We start from the raw sequence: 15,126 nt of genomic DNA, 5'->3' as shown, positions 1-15,126 counted from the left end.
TCCAACTCTTACATTGGCTAACAAATGACAACACGATCATTCATGTCCAGATAATGTGGATATGTGTCTTTGTCTTCTAAATTTGACACCTCACAGGAAAGAGCCTTGTTAAAAGCTCCCCTGATCTTAAAATGATTTTGAGAAATACCAAAATATTAAATGAGGCTTCAAAATACAGTGAGACCTTGGCTTACGAACTTAATTGGTTCCCAGACAGAGCGTGTAAGGCGAAAAGTGTGTATCCCAAAAATTTCCCATAGGAAACCATTAAAATGAGAATAATGCGTTCCCAGGTCCACATAAAACATAATTTTCTACTTTCTAATGTTCTAAGCCTTAAAGCTACACAAAATATACCTTATTATTATGTATAATAAATGTGCTATAATATTATGATTAAAGAAATAAACTGTACGGTACAATAAAGTCATTTTATTTACCTTTGTGATGGTCGTTGATGGCTTGATGGAATGGAGTGTCCGGTTTCCTCAGCATTAAACACTTGATGAGGAACGTAACCTTCTTCTTTCACCATCTTGAGGAATGGTCCCTTGTAGGTACTTTCTCTGTGATAATTGTATCTAGTTCTTCAGCAATTGTGATCTGTTTAGCTGGGTTGATATCTTTTTTCATCAAGTGTACAGATGACTTGTGCGGGTTATTTGTGGAGCCTGATTGATGGGATATTTTAACCTTGCAGTCCACACTGTGCTTTTGAATTTTCAAAGTTGAAACAAGTCTAAATTTCACTGTTTTCTATCAATTTTCTAACCTTTTTTATGTTTTTTCTTTTATTTTTCACTTTTGCTTTTTGGTTTAAAACTCTCTCTACCTTTTGTGTGTGTGTTTTCTCTCACTCTCTCTCTGTCTGCCTGTCTCTTTAATGTTTAACCCCCCCCCCCAATGCTGGGTTCTTGACCAATCACGTGGCTTTAACCGAAGACGCCATTTTGTTTTTGGGAGAAAGGCCTCACTCTCTCTGTCTGTAACCCCATCCCCCACTGCTGCGTTGTTGACCAAACACATGGCTTTAACCGAAGACCGGGGGTGGGGAATAGATAAATAAATGCAGTCGGCTGCCATTTTGTTTTTAGAACAACGGGCTCATTCGTGAACGACACATCACTCATTGTGACAGCTCCGTGTGTATCCCGAAAAATAGTTTGTATGCCAAGGTAAAATTTTCATAAATGTAACGTTCGTAAACCGAAAAGTTTGTAAGCCAAGGAGTTCGTAAACCGAGGTCTCACTGTACTGTGACCGTGTCCAATGAATGTGTGGAACCACATTCAACTGACTCAAATGGCTACTACTTGATCATTCTTGTGCCTACATGGCTTGTTATATGTTCGAGCAGCGCAAACATATCTGCTTGAAAGCCCGGGTAGTTGGAATAAATCCGACCAGATCCTCACAGGGTTTTGACAAGAGGCAGTAACCACCTGCTAGCTTGCGAGCTAAAAGGCTTTTTAAGACAGTCTCATCTGCTGCATCCCCTCCTGAATTTAAACAATGACCTTCAGCTATTTTAAAAACTGTGGCATTCAGCAGATGTACTTCAGTGTTTGCATAGCTACCTCGTGAAAACGCACGATGTAGTGGCAGCATAGTTGTAGCATGACTGGTCAACAGCAAATTTTAATCTGAGAGGCCAGTTGTGAATCAGTTTAATGGGTCAGACTCATGTGACAGAGTCTTCAAACACTCAATTAGCACCCTGTATTTAGGATCTTTAGTAAAGGTGGTCCTAAATGTAGAAATGGTGATATGCTACAGTTACGGCCTTGGATGAGAAAAAAGGGTAAGTCATGATAGAAAGATCTGAACACAAACATACTAAAGTTGGCAATACACCCAATTTATCTCAACTCAACTGTATTTATAAAGCACTTTAAAACAGACAAGACACTGCATCATCGATATCTGAATTAAGAAGTGTAATAATGCTGCTCAGTGTAGGGCCGGCTATGAAACTTCAAGGCAGTGTGGATTTTGGAATATTATATTTTCTAAAATAATGCCATAAAACGACATGACAGAATAGCTTATTTCCTGCACATTGTTATAAAAGCGGGGATGGAGGTCACAAGACTACAAATAGCATTCTAGAAATGTCATCGTGAATTTCAGTGACATCAATAAAACAGTGATCACTATTGTCATTGTCAATGCAGTTCACCTGAAATCAAATTGTTCTCCGTCTTGATGCTGGTTCAAATAATCAGGATATTTATTTTGCTCCTTCTGTCAGTGTTTTTTTTGGTCACTGTTCTTGTTCTTCAGGCCCTCAGGTAGAGAGGTGTCCTCCGATTCTCAGAGTTCTTCCACAAACTCCTCATATGTGGATTTTTCTTGAAAAGGGCGTGGCCCCAGTAACTCCACCATATCAGACTTTTCTAGAATCTCTCTTTCGAGGAGACGTTTTGCCACCTGTGACATGTAAACCAAATTATTAATGCAATCCGCCAAATGCCAAGTAAGCACACCTGAAAAACAGGTCAGCAGACTCCATGTGCATGCTGCTATAACTATAAGTTTGATGAAATGATGGTTTGAAGCCAAAGTTGCGAAAAAATGCTTTTCTTCAGGGTGGTGTCTTCTTACAAAAGTTGAAAACATCTAAATCATTTTTTGGCTCAAATGTCTTTGGTCACTCTTGAAGATATCGTGTACAAAGCAAAATACATTTTTTTCTGTCAAAAAATGTAGGCATTTTACCCTACAAGAACTGTCTCAGTCTGCATATGCCAAATGTAGTTACCTTGTCCTTGATCACTTCCTTCACTGTATACTTGTTCTTAAGTCCTTATTTGTAGGACAACGTTTGGTCTACTCTACCAATCCCTGGTCAAAGAATTCTCACCTTGTCCACCATTGTTTTTTTGTCCATGACGAGCTGAAGTGTTCGCTGGTAGGCGGAATCAATGAGGATACGGACCTCCTGGTCTATGAGTTGGGCTGTAGACTCGCTGAAAGGCTTCTCGGTCATCATAAGACCCTGGTGGGGGAGCTCAAAAGACACCTGTCCCACCGCATCGCTCATTCCAAACTGTACAACCTGAAGAATGAGGACAACGTGCCAGATTAAGTGAGGCAGTTGTGAGTAACGTGTAGAAAGATTTCCTTTAAATCCTGTATCATGTCAAGTAATCATAGCAATACAAACAGTGCTACTCTACAAACAGCAGTACTGTCAATCTGAGGTTTAGAATCTTCATTTAGTGGAGCTGCAGAGTACAAACATCACCTGCGCATACGCTGACTGCGTGACTTTCCGAAGGTCATCTTGCGCCCCTGTGGTGATCCGTTGAAAGAAAACATGCTCAGCCACTCGACCGCCAAGTATCATGCACATTCGGTCAAAGAGCTGCTCTTGTGTGAACAGGTGCTGATCTTTGGGCAGATACTGAGTGTAACCCAGGCCCCTTCCTCTGGGAACAATAGATACCTGAGAAGTGACAATATTGATTATTATCCGACAGTGACACCCTGTGCAGGAAGCCCACCATACAAAATATTCACAAGCATGACAAAATAGAACCATAACAAGCTGGACAGAGTGGCTGACCTTCAACAATGGGTCAGCATGTTCTAGAAACCAGCCAGTGACAGCATGTCCAGCCTCGTGATACGCCACAGTGGTCCGCTCTGGAAGCTGCAGTACCCGAGACTTTCTCTCCAGACCTGACAGCCCCCTGCCCCCCAAAAGTCCTTCAATAGAACAACACTCAGTAAAGTACAAATTCATCAGCTAACAGAAGTTTGTTATTGTCCATTTGTAAAAATGTGAATTTGTTGTGAAAATATGTATTCAACAATGTATGCAATTCTCTAAAAAGTAGTTGTTTCTTCATAAGGTGAACAGCAATAATACTTTTCAAATGAGTCTTCGATGAGTTTGGTTTCCACTTCTAGTTGAGGTTTACAGTCAAACTATACATCAACACAACAAACAGGTTTTGCACATGTGTCTCAGGGTAGTCAAGCACGAAAGATCAGCACAACGTCAATTGAATTGAAACAAAAGGAAAAATGGCACAAAAAAAACTTGATTTTCTTGACATTTAATATAATCAATAAATATGTATTGTATTGCATTGTATTGTATAAATTATTCAGTGTGTGTGAAAATCCATACAGTGCTAATTTTCTTGCTTAAAGAGATTTATTTCAATGGCGGATGGGGGGTGTCTTGAGTCATGAATATTTTTGGAACTAATTCAACTTGTATCTGAAGGCACCATCATAGTTAGGACACAAATGTGGTTGACAATTCACCTCCAACGACCCTCTCAACCGCCTGCTCAAAGTGCTCGGTGTCGATATGCTTGTTCAGATGGCGCGCTGCAATCAATGCAGCCTCGTTACAAACATTGGCGATGTCAGCCCCTAAACACAAAGAATCATCAGACTGATGCCATATACACATTCCCATTTATGAATAGAGTGAGGTAGTGTCGCCACATGAAACTGATAAAACGTCTTACCAGTAAAACCTGGAGTTAGCGCAGCTAACTTTCGAGCTAAAGCTTCAACTTGTATCCTTGGGTCCAACGTTAAAGGTCTCAGATGCACCTTAAAGATGGAAGCTCTGCCTTTAATATCGGGGGGCCCTGGGGAGAAACCACAACAGCGAAAAGCAGAAGTAATGCATTTCCAGGAAGCACAAACAACTACAATAAACAATCATGTGACCCTAGGAGACGATCAAAAACCCAATTGACTGACACTTTAGATCAGGGGTGTCCAAAGTCGGTCCTCGAGGGCCGCCGTCCTGCCTGTTTTCCAGCTCTCCCAGGAGCAACACACCTGATTCAAATGATCAGCTCATCAGCCAGCTCTGAAGCAGCATCAAAATGGTCCTGATGATTTAAATCAGGTGCGTTGCTCCTGGGAGAGCTGGAAAACAGGAAGGACGGCGGCCCTCGAGGACCGACTTTGGACACCCCTGCTTTAGATGCACAGCAACAACACAATACTGCCATCCGCATTCCTACTCTCCATGGATCTAATGATTAGATCCATGATTAGGGAAAGGTACGATTAGATTCTAATCGTACCTTTCCCTCATTTCACCTGCTTAGCTTTGTCACTGTAGCGCGCCTGCCCACATCAGTCTAAAATGTACATCATCAATTAGACTTAAGATAGGCTTGAAAACATCCAGAACATGCCCGGCGCAAAAAATGAAAGAACACAGCAAGACGGTTGCAGATGATGACATTAGGAGTAAACAGGCGCAAAGAGGGGAGCAGGCAAATCTAATCACCTTGAAGCAATGTTATATCTCATCTCATCTCATTTTCCGTGCCGCTTATTCCTCATTAGGGTCGCGGGGGTTGCTGGAGCCTATCTCAGCTGTCTTCGGGCACGAGGCGGGGGACACCCTGAATTGGTTGCCAGCCAATCGCAGGGCACACAAAGACATACAAAAGTCACTCTCACACTCACACCTAGGGACAATTTGGAGTGGTCAATCTGCCTGCCATGCATGTTTTTGGAGTGTGGGAGGAAACCGGAGGACCTGGAGAAAACCCACGCGGGTCCGGGGAGAACATGCAAACTCCACACAGGGAGGCCGGACCGGGACGCGAACCGGCGACCTCTGCACTGTGACGCCGGTGTGCTAACCACTCGACTACCGGGCCGCCCATGTTATATTATATTCACATGTTAAAAGACTAATTGATGGTGATATTATGTAAAATGAGTCTTGGCTGCTGATTTTAGACAGCCGCATAGATATACGTCTGTGTAAGCTCTCAGTCGTACAGGAGCGGTCCATCGATGAAAAGGCTTCTTCAGCTGTCATCTGTACTTCTTTGAAGGTGTCGGATGTTTCACTTCTCAACCAAGAGGTCTTCGTCAGCTAATATATATGTATATGTATATGTATATGTATATGTATATGTATATGTATATCGATGAGAAGGTTTCTTTAGCCGTCATCTGAAACCTTCTCATCGATGAACCACTCCTGTACGACTGAGAGCTTACACAGACGTATGTATATGTATATGTATATGTATATGTATATGTATATGTATATGTATATGTATATATATGTGTATAGGGCCAGAACAACCAGCAAATATTTAGTTTGCTGACGAAGCCTCTTGGATGAGAAGTGAAACGTCCGACACCTTCAAAGAAGTACAGATGACGGCTGAAGAAACCTTTTCATCCAGCCGTATAGAATGTACCAATGTATATGTGTCGATCAAAGCGTCCTGGCCTCATCAGGGCTGGATCCAGGATCTCAACTCGATTGGTCCCAGCCAAAACAACCACATTGGTGCTACTCTTGAAACCTGAAATGAGACAAAACAAATGTACCACATTAAGGTCTCATGAGACCCCCGTTGACGAAGAATATCAACAATCACCATCCGGTTACCATCCATTTCAACGAGTAACTGATTGAGTGTGTTTTCTTGTTCATTGTTGTCCCCAGAGATTCCGCCGCCCCGCTTTTTACCCACTGCATCAATTTCATCAATGAAGAGAATGCAAGGGGCATTTTTTCGTGCCATGGCAAACGTGTCTCGGATCTGAAATGGGACCAAACCAAGATGCAGTCGTTTTATTTCGGGATTCATCACAACAACAAAACTCAATTCAATTACATACAACATGCATAACAGAAAAATATGTTTGTGTCCCTTATGGTGGTCATGATGTTTCATGTGACATGTTCAGTAGTGGTAATAGTCATTGTACAGATAATTTTGCCACTTCCTTGTTCACATTTTGGGGTGATTTAGTGACACAGAGCATCTAACAGGTGCGGTTACTGTTAATACTGTGCACAAATTGTCCTACATCTAAAGTACAAAATATTTCTTCCAACGGCCATGTGATGAAAAAACTGCTCCATGACGGCTTTCCGCGAAAAGCAATCAAACAAATAGTATAGGATTTTCACTAAAAAAACGGAAGGCGGGCTGCAAATGGCGCATGTGGGGACCAATAAAAATAATCTATCACATGTATGGATGGAAAACATGTACACATAAAGCTGTGACAGACCCTTGCTGCACCCACACCAACAAATATTTCCTGGAATTCCGAGCCATTGACAGTGATGAAAGGAACCTGGGCTTCACCCGCGGTGGCTTTTGCAAGCAAGGTCTTCCCTGTTCCAGGTGGACCCGACAATATTGCACCCTGCACGAAGAGGCAGGACATTAAATGAATAAATCTCACGTTCCTTAAGAAAAAAAAACAAAATTCAAGATTTCTACTTTAGGGATCTTGGCTCCGAGCTCCTTGTACTGCAAAGGGTTCTTCAGGAAGTTGACAAACTCTAAAATCTCTAGTTTAGCTTCCTCACAGCCTGCAACATCCATGAAGCGGACACCTGCATCATCTTTGATTATCTTGGCTTTGGATTGGCCCATACTGAAGGGATTTGCTTGTCCTCTCCTGCGGGGTCCCGCCAGCAGAAAGAAGCTGACCAGAAGTAAGGTCGGGAGAACACGATGCAAAAGCGTCCTGTGAATGGACAACAAAGAGGCTGATATTACCACGCCCAATAGGACAGCGGGGAAGCATGGGATTAGAATTCTCACCCATCATTTTCTCTTGTGTAGATGACAGGTACTTTGCAAGTGGAGTCCAAACCCAGTTCCCGGTGAGCCGCTTCCAATTTATGCTCAAATGACTCCACGCTGCCAATATTGAACCACAAATAACTCTGAAACAAAACAAATGTAAACTATGACAGTCCAAGAGCGGATCGATGATGCAAGGGCTAAGTGGAAAGACTTTGCATTGTCTATTTCAATGCATTGCACAATTATACTTTCAGAAATAATAAGTTTGTTTCATTTATTATGACTAACCACATCTGATGTGTTCACGCCGCAGGCAGGAAACACTTTGACATATTGTTTATTGACAACTTCCAGGTGATCAACCTGTGAGGACAGCAAAAAGGGAGCAGAGTTATCTCATCTGAAAGCATCCTTAAGAGGACAAAGAAGAAAAAAAAACATTGCAAAATCTGCTTTTCTTACTACGCCTCTACTCAGGTAGTGATGCACAAAGTCCTTCCAGGAAATCTGGATGCTGGTCTCCTTAAAGTAAAAGTAGAAAAATGCAGAGGCCATTCCAGCTGCACCAATTGCGAGGTTCTTGAGAGCTTTTTCGTCCAGTGGAAAATGATACTGTTCGATCAAGACATAAACACATGTTGGATGCAGGAGTTTAAGAACCTCGTTTTAAGTCATTCATACAATTTTTCAAATCTTCATCTGCACCTGAAAACGTGACCACCAGTACGATTCGTTGTTCTTTTTTCCACCTCTTTGACCTTCACTGCCCTTTGTTTTCAAATGTCCTTGCCGCTTTCTAAAAGGTTCTTGCACTTTGATTTTTATATCTATGGTTCAAAGGAAATAGAAAACAGGTCACATATAGAGGAAGAACAGAAACATTCTATTTAGCTATAAACGTTCCTCACCGTCAGCTGATTTGTTGGTGCCAGTGGACCCATCGCTCTTTGGACAGAACTTTTCAAACTCTAAATGAAATGCCCAAGGAATACACCATCAAAAAAATGCCTCACTTGACCGCAAAATACTTCAGCCATTAAATGAACTATTAAAACACCTCTTGGTGGTTTGCCAGAGTTCAGTGAACGAAGAAACGGGAATCTGTTTTGGTGAAGTGCTGCACATTTCCTTTGGATCAGTGATGTCTTCTGCAATTAAGATGCCGAACATGTCAATGAAGGCAGCTATTACTCATTCACTGCCATTCACGAATTTATTCGGGAATTGAAAATATGACGTAGAGCGCCATTCACAAATTTGTTTGGGTTTTGTTTTTTTTTCTTGCTCGGTCAGCGCTTTATTGGCACCCATAGCCTGTGGCAATCTTTTTCCTTTCCACAAGGGGGCAGCATCTCCCTTTTTTCCATGTTCACACTTCGTTCCAGCTTCAGCTGTTGTTAAAGCCCTATATAATAATAATACATTTCACTTATAAGCGCCTTTCAAAACTCTCAGGGTCACTTTACAGTCACAGGATACGTTTTTCTGTGGGTGAGCAGCGGCAGCCAAACACGCCAGCGTTCACTCAACCCGGAATAACTCAAGAAAATATCGGTATTTCCCATTTCAGTCTTTGAAAAATGATTGCTAAGAAGACTATCTAATACTATCTCGTAATCAACTCAGTAGGAGATAAACATTTGTGGAAAGATGAAAGAAGAAATAATGGATAAACAGTGTATAGCAATAATTTGATCATGAGCAGTTTTTTTTATATCAGGGAAATCTAAAAAAATGATTGGATGCAGGAATCCAGCCAACCATTAGTTTAGAATGAATGAATTTTCAACAAGTGGATTTTTTTCCCCACTCTGATAAACACATCATATTGCCAAACTCCAAAAAGTCTTTTTTTAATTAAAGGACAACCGACGTCTCCGGACAAGTTGTGTCCATAATTTGTAAAATGTCTTCAAATGACTTGTACTGAGCATATTTTACAGAAATTCCACCGCATATAGCTATATTTTACGTTTTAAGACTTGCGCTGAATATTCCGGAAGTCTTGTTTTTGAGTTGACGAGTCCTCATCCTACGTCACTGAAGGAACGCCCCTGACCGAAAAAAGTCAATGCATTTGGCTGTAATTTGGTCTGAAAATGTCATGTAGGACCAAAAAGAGGCAGAAGAGGGCGACAAAGCTCCATGTAAGGAATTCCAATATGTATGTATTGCATCGTATTTAGGACAGCCACCCTCATTTCAAGCTCATATACCTCCAGAACCATATAATTTAAGAATTAACATGTTTTTTTCTGATGAAAAAAGAAAGTCTAAGGTTTCTTCGCTGCATTGAATGTTTATGTAGTCCTAAAACTCAAAATTCTGTGGGCCCTGGAATTCGAGTGACAATGACAAAAACCCTGGCACTGGAGTGGACACATTTTTGCACATGTCTGGCAGTAAATGACTTAATGACTTATGGAAGGGAAGTACATGCGTTCAGGTATAATAGCTGAAGGGTAAATACTGGTTTGATAATGAACCAGAATCACTGAAGCAAATACTTACTTTTGTGTGAACAAGAATAATTCTGCTTCACCTGTTTGCAACAAATACATCCCTACTCTCAAAGCAGTGTGGTTTCTTTCTTCTTTTAATTTCAGACCCACCAATAATATTGGCAGGTCTGAATATTGGTGAAATGCACTGCAAAATGATGGAAAGCATGCCATTTTGTTCCAACAAAAAAAAGTTACAATATTTGATCATCACAGTTGTGAGGTATTATTGTTTTACATACTGTGTCAGTACTTTGCAACTACCTGTCCTAGTTACTGTTCACCTTCACTCTGACATCTCTCAGGTGTCATTGAATGCCTGCAAGAGTAAATCTGGTTCTCTGTGAATTGTGAAAAAAAATGTAAAAATACAGCAGACTCTGGGCTCAACTTCCCATAAGGGAATTATGGTCAATATGATAAATAAACATTTGGTGGAGTTTCAGTTTTTTTCCATGCTTTTCCAGCCTCTGTGATATAAAAACATGTTATATGTGAAAAAAGTCATGAGCCTGTATTTTCTTCTCTGTGCTTATCTCAGGTTTTTTGTTTGTGTTTTTTTAATACAAAACCTCGTTTTCATTATTTTGGAAATTGTATTTCAGGAAAATGGGGGAACTGCACTTTTCACTTTTATATAACAGAGGTATCTTCCTTATATAGATCGGATGAAACTACACACAAACAAACACAGCTCTCCTGCAGGCAGAGACGTTCCAGTATGCTTGTCTTCACAGCTTGTTTGGAGGGGGAAAGTAGCCGGGAGATGCTTCGAAAGAAGTCTTGTGTGTCTGATGGATGAGAAGGTTTCTTCAGCCGTCATCTGTACTTTTTTGAAGGTGTCGGACGTTTCGCCTCCTATCCAAGAGGCTTCGTCAGCGAACTAAAGTCTTACTGGTCGTATCGGCCCTATTTATATATCCCTGTATGTCCAGACATGGCGGCGCCGGACACAGCTATGATAGGTCCCTACTCTCAAGTTGGGGGGAGCAGAGGACCACTCCCTGTGGCCCCACTGATTGTTCCAACATTCCTGACTAACGACTGGCCCATTTCCCCCACTCCTACCGGTATCACCTCATCAGCATTACGAATGTTGTCTAACCTGTCTTGCCTAAGCAGGCTATTGTATGAACGATCCAAATTGAACCTCACTCCACCAGACGGGTTTAATGAAGGATTTTGTTGTTTTATGAGAATCGCTTCTTTTACTCCCCTTTCAAACCATCTATGTTCTTTCGCTAAGATGGATGGACGGATGGATGGATGGATGGATGGATGGATGGATGGATGGATGGATGGATGGATGGATGGATGGATGGATGATCTAGTTTAATTTTATAATAGCTAGGCTGGTAGTTGTTTTTTAAATAAGTTAAAACCCAAGAATGGGACTAATAGTTTGAGATTTAGCCTAAAACAACACTGTGGTCTAACCAGGCTGCCTTTTTCGTATAAGGACAGATAGCAATGAAAAGAGGGAAGCATGGCAGACTTTTTTTTATAAAGAGGCCCAAATCAGGCCCAGACCAGGCCCAGGCAGATCCCAGCCCAGAAATATCCTGGTGTGAGGTGGTGTGATCTTGAATATCTTTCCTGATAATGAGCAGGTCATGTACTAGTAACAAAATGATGCTACATAATTTGATTTCTGCAGAAAGGGCCTGTAGATGCCATGGAGAATGTTATGCTGCCTGCAACATCATTCAGCATGACCGGTTTGGTGGTGGGTCAGTGATGCTCTTGGTGCAGTGGACCTGGGTTACTCCTTAGGTCCAATCGGGCCACCAGGTTGCTCCTCAGACTGTCCAGGAGCTCAGTGATGCCCTGGTCCAGATCTGGGAGGAGATCCCCCAGGACACCATCCGTCGTCACATTAGAAGCATGCCCCGACGTTGTCAGACATTCATACAATCACGTGGGGGCCACACAAACTACTGAGAATCATTTTGAGTTGCTACAATGACATTTTGGCAAAATGGACCAGTCTGCTGCATCATTTTTTCACTTTCATTTTTGGTGTGTCTTTGATTTACCCCCTTGATAGGGTGATCATTTTAATTTCTATCAAATTATGTAGCATCATTTTGTTACTAGTACATCACCTTCTCATTATCAGGAAATATATTCAAGATCATGCCCCCCCCCCATTTAGAGCTGATGTGTTTTCAAAATGTTCCTCTAATTTTTTAGAGCAGTGTATTTCATTGAATTAATCTGTTCAGCTGTTGAGAACAAATGTATTTCAATTTTATGAGTGTACTTTTTTGTGTTTTTGATGTTTGGAAAATAATGATTTGTGTTGTATTTTATGTTACGTAAATATGAACAAGAATGCATTGTCAACTTCAGATTTAAAGTATTTTATTTAAATAAATGTTCCAAAAATAACCAAAACACCACATTTGCCTCATTATAAACACATTTTACATTCATTTGTGTGACCAGTAGGAACTAAAAACTGCTCATAATTAAGTCACAATAATTTCATAATAGTGAGCGAGTAGAAATGACAGTTTTTTGGGTAAATATAGTCTTACATGTCACTGGTTCTAAAACCGTCCTTTTTTTCTGTACTACTTTCTGTGAATTTTTGTGAAATTTTAGAGTATATCCACTTCTCAAGGGACCACTACACCACTGCTTCAAATATATGTTTAAGGAGTGTCAATTATTTAGTGACACGCAAGCTTGTTCCCCATTGGTTGCATTTAACCAATGGGGCATTTCAGAAAAGAAAGGTCAAGCAGGACCAATATATGTTGAAATATTCACAATGTGTATAATCTATTTTAGTGCTGAAAAAGAGAGTAAATATAGAACTTTGAGTTTATTTTGAGACTATATAAACGGAAATTGACACTGATTTGGTGGATTGGTCTATCTCATATAAATACATGCAACAACATATAACATACTCATTGAGGTGTGTATATTTATCTATTAATTTGAGAAAAATCACATCCTCTTTTTTCTTAAAATGTTTTATTATAAAAGTTTCAGTTGAAAACTACCGTTTTTAGAAACACATACATAAGCGTTGAATGAGATTTAACTTTTCAGAACCTAGTTTGCAACAAACATGCCAAATAGTGAGCGAACATTACTGAGTGGATGTAAACAAAGGAAGCGTCATTTACATAGTGTAAATAAACAACGAACATACCATCTGGAAAACTCCGCCATCGCGAAAAGTTGCTGAAATGGATGTGAAGTCTCTACTCCACGTCTGAACCGACCGTACCTGATTCCGAAAGCGGCTGACACTGAAGGCAAGAGGCCTCATGGTGTCAGCACCTTCGTCTGGGCTTCAATGGGCAACTGTCATATCAGCACGTACACAAACAGCTGTGCTGCGCCTGGAAGCTGCAGCAGGTCCATAGCAAGCAAGTCGCGCGAGATTTGGTTACACAACGAAATGGGAAGTTTTGAACTCCACTGCCTCCCACAGCGCCCCGTCCACAAACATTCCAGGCTTTGAGAACTCAAAACTTCATAGAACCCGCCATATTGAGACTGTATTTTTCTCCTAAAACAACGTTTTCATCGCATTCCATGTACTGTATGTTAAATCCACACCGAGTAGACACCCATTTAGGTAACTCATATTTATACTACGAAAATGTTTTCTACTGTGCTGTGGTTGTTTGCAACATATATTCCCTAATGAAATCATTGCGTTTTGGTAGTGGTTGAGTGGCAGGTACATACAGTATTTGTTCTGATGTTCGAATTTCAATTGGAGTTATGAAGCCCCATTTGGCTTCCCCTTGTGTTCATACATTAATCACACCTTATTGGCATTCATTGTTCGTTTTACCTCCTTTCCCTTTTTTCGGCATTGTTGTTCTGTAAAACCCACGCTGAGTTGTCTGTGAAAGCGCAAGACAAATAAAGCTGAGCTGAGTTGCACAGCGGATGGTTATGACCCTCTGATGTATGCAATAAATAACGATGCTATCATTCCCCTCAAATGACCTCAAGACCACATCTGGCGGATCTCCAACAAGATGACTGCAGAAAGGGGAACAAAATGTCCAGACAAATGCAGATGCTTCAGATGACATAACGCCAACAAAACCTTTTGACGTACAATTAATTTTAGTTGGTGGGCAGGGAAAGATTCATTGCCACCCTATGCAGCTATACACACATGGCACACTAGGCACCATTACTGGGTGTTTTTGTTTTGATTTTCTCTACATCTCCCTCACACATTTCCACAAATTGCACGTTTTGTTGAGTAAATAGTCTTAACTCAGTTGTCTCCCACATGGTAGCTGCAGGGACAACCAAACGACTACGTGGGTAGCCGGCAGAATGATTCTAAAAATAGCTCACTGATGACGTGACATTGTGCTTTCTGTGGAACGTTGTAGGATATCATTTGAAACTAACAGCCGGAGCGATGTATTGATATAAGCTGTTGCATATCGTGATTTACAGTATTTTACTGCCTTGTTAATGCATTGTTGATATTTGCGAGAAACCATTATGGACAACGATCTGTGTCTTCACTTCGGAGACCAACCTACTATAAATACAAGTGTTTTCCGACCTTTACTGAGCCAACCCACATACAGTATTCATTAGATTTAAATTAAATGTCATTGTTGCACCCTAAAACAAAATTGTCACAATCCGCCATCTGGTGGCATCTTAGTGCCAAGGTACTTGTTTAAGTGTTAAAAGTGTAATTTACACAGAAGCAGAAGGCATCTATCGGAAAAATAAAACTTTTAAGGGAAGTGTCACTTTCTTGTCGATTTTTGGTATTCGGGGCGAGCTTTGGTTTCTATGTTTTGCACAAAAAAAGTGGGTGAAATGACCTCAACTCAGTTGGCTACCAAGTTTACATTGTGAAAAAAATGGGCCTGGCCTGTCTTGGTACACAAAAAGCAATCTTTGCAATTCTAGCATTGATAGATGACAATGCATACCGTATTGTGTAACTTTATGGGAATAATTAAGCGAAATTAAATAAATTTGTTGCTTAAATCATTGCTTTATACAACTCAAATTATCGTATTTTCCGGGGAATAAGGCATACCTTCAATGAATGAAAAAAT

General features: G+C 40.8%; 1 protein-coding gene across 1 annotated transcript; it reads right to left on the bottom strand.

The window, feature by feature from the left end:
- Positions 1-83: 83 nt before the first annotated feature.
- On the bottom strand, positions 84-13,485 carry LOC148900710 (mitochondrial inner membrane m-AAA protease component AFG3L1-like). Its single transcript, XM_088992607.1, has 17 exons — positions 13,224-13,485; positions 8,614-8,704; positions 8,465-8,524; positions 8,262-8,383; positions 8,019-8,168; positions 7,845-7,919; positions 7,572-7,696; positions 7,245-7,494; positions 7,030-7,167; positions 6,398-6,551; positions 6,204-6,311; positions 4,488-4,613; positions 4,279-4,389; positions 3,569-3,711; positions 3,248-3,448; positions 2,864-3,058; positions 84-2,430 (listed from the first exon to the last, which is right to left on the bottom strand). Exons 1-17 carry the CDS (start codon positions 13,341-13,343, stop codon positions 2,314-2,316), a joined length of 2,286 nt encoding a protein of 761 aa, XP_088848733.1. The 5' UTR covers positions 13,344-13,485; the 3' UTR covers positions 84-2,313.
- Positions 13,486-15,126: the final 1,641 nt, after the last annotated feature.

The sequence above is a fragment of the Hippocampus bargibanti genome, linkage group LG03 (genome assembly GCF_051943395.1).
Source record: "Hippocampus bargibanti isolate YZ-2025 linkage group LG03, ASM5194339v1, whole genome shotgun sequence".
In the NCBI taxonomy this organism is placed as follows: domain Eukaryota; kingdom Metazoa; phylum Chordata; class Actinopteri; order Syngnathiformes; family Syngnathidae; genus Hippocampus; species Hippocampus bargibanti.
This window is presented reverse-complemented; position numbering and strand designations above follow the sequence as displayed.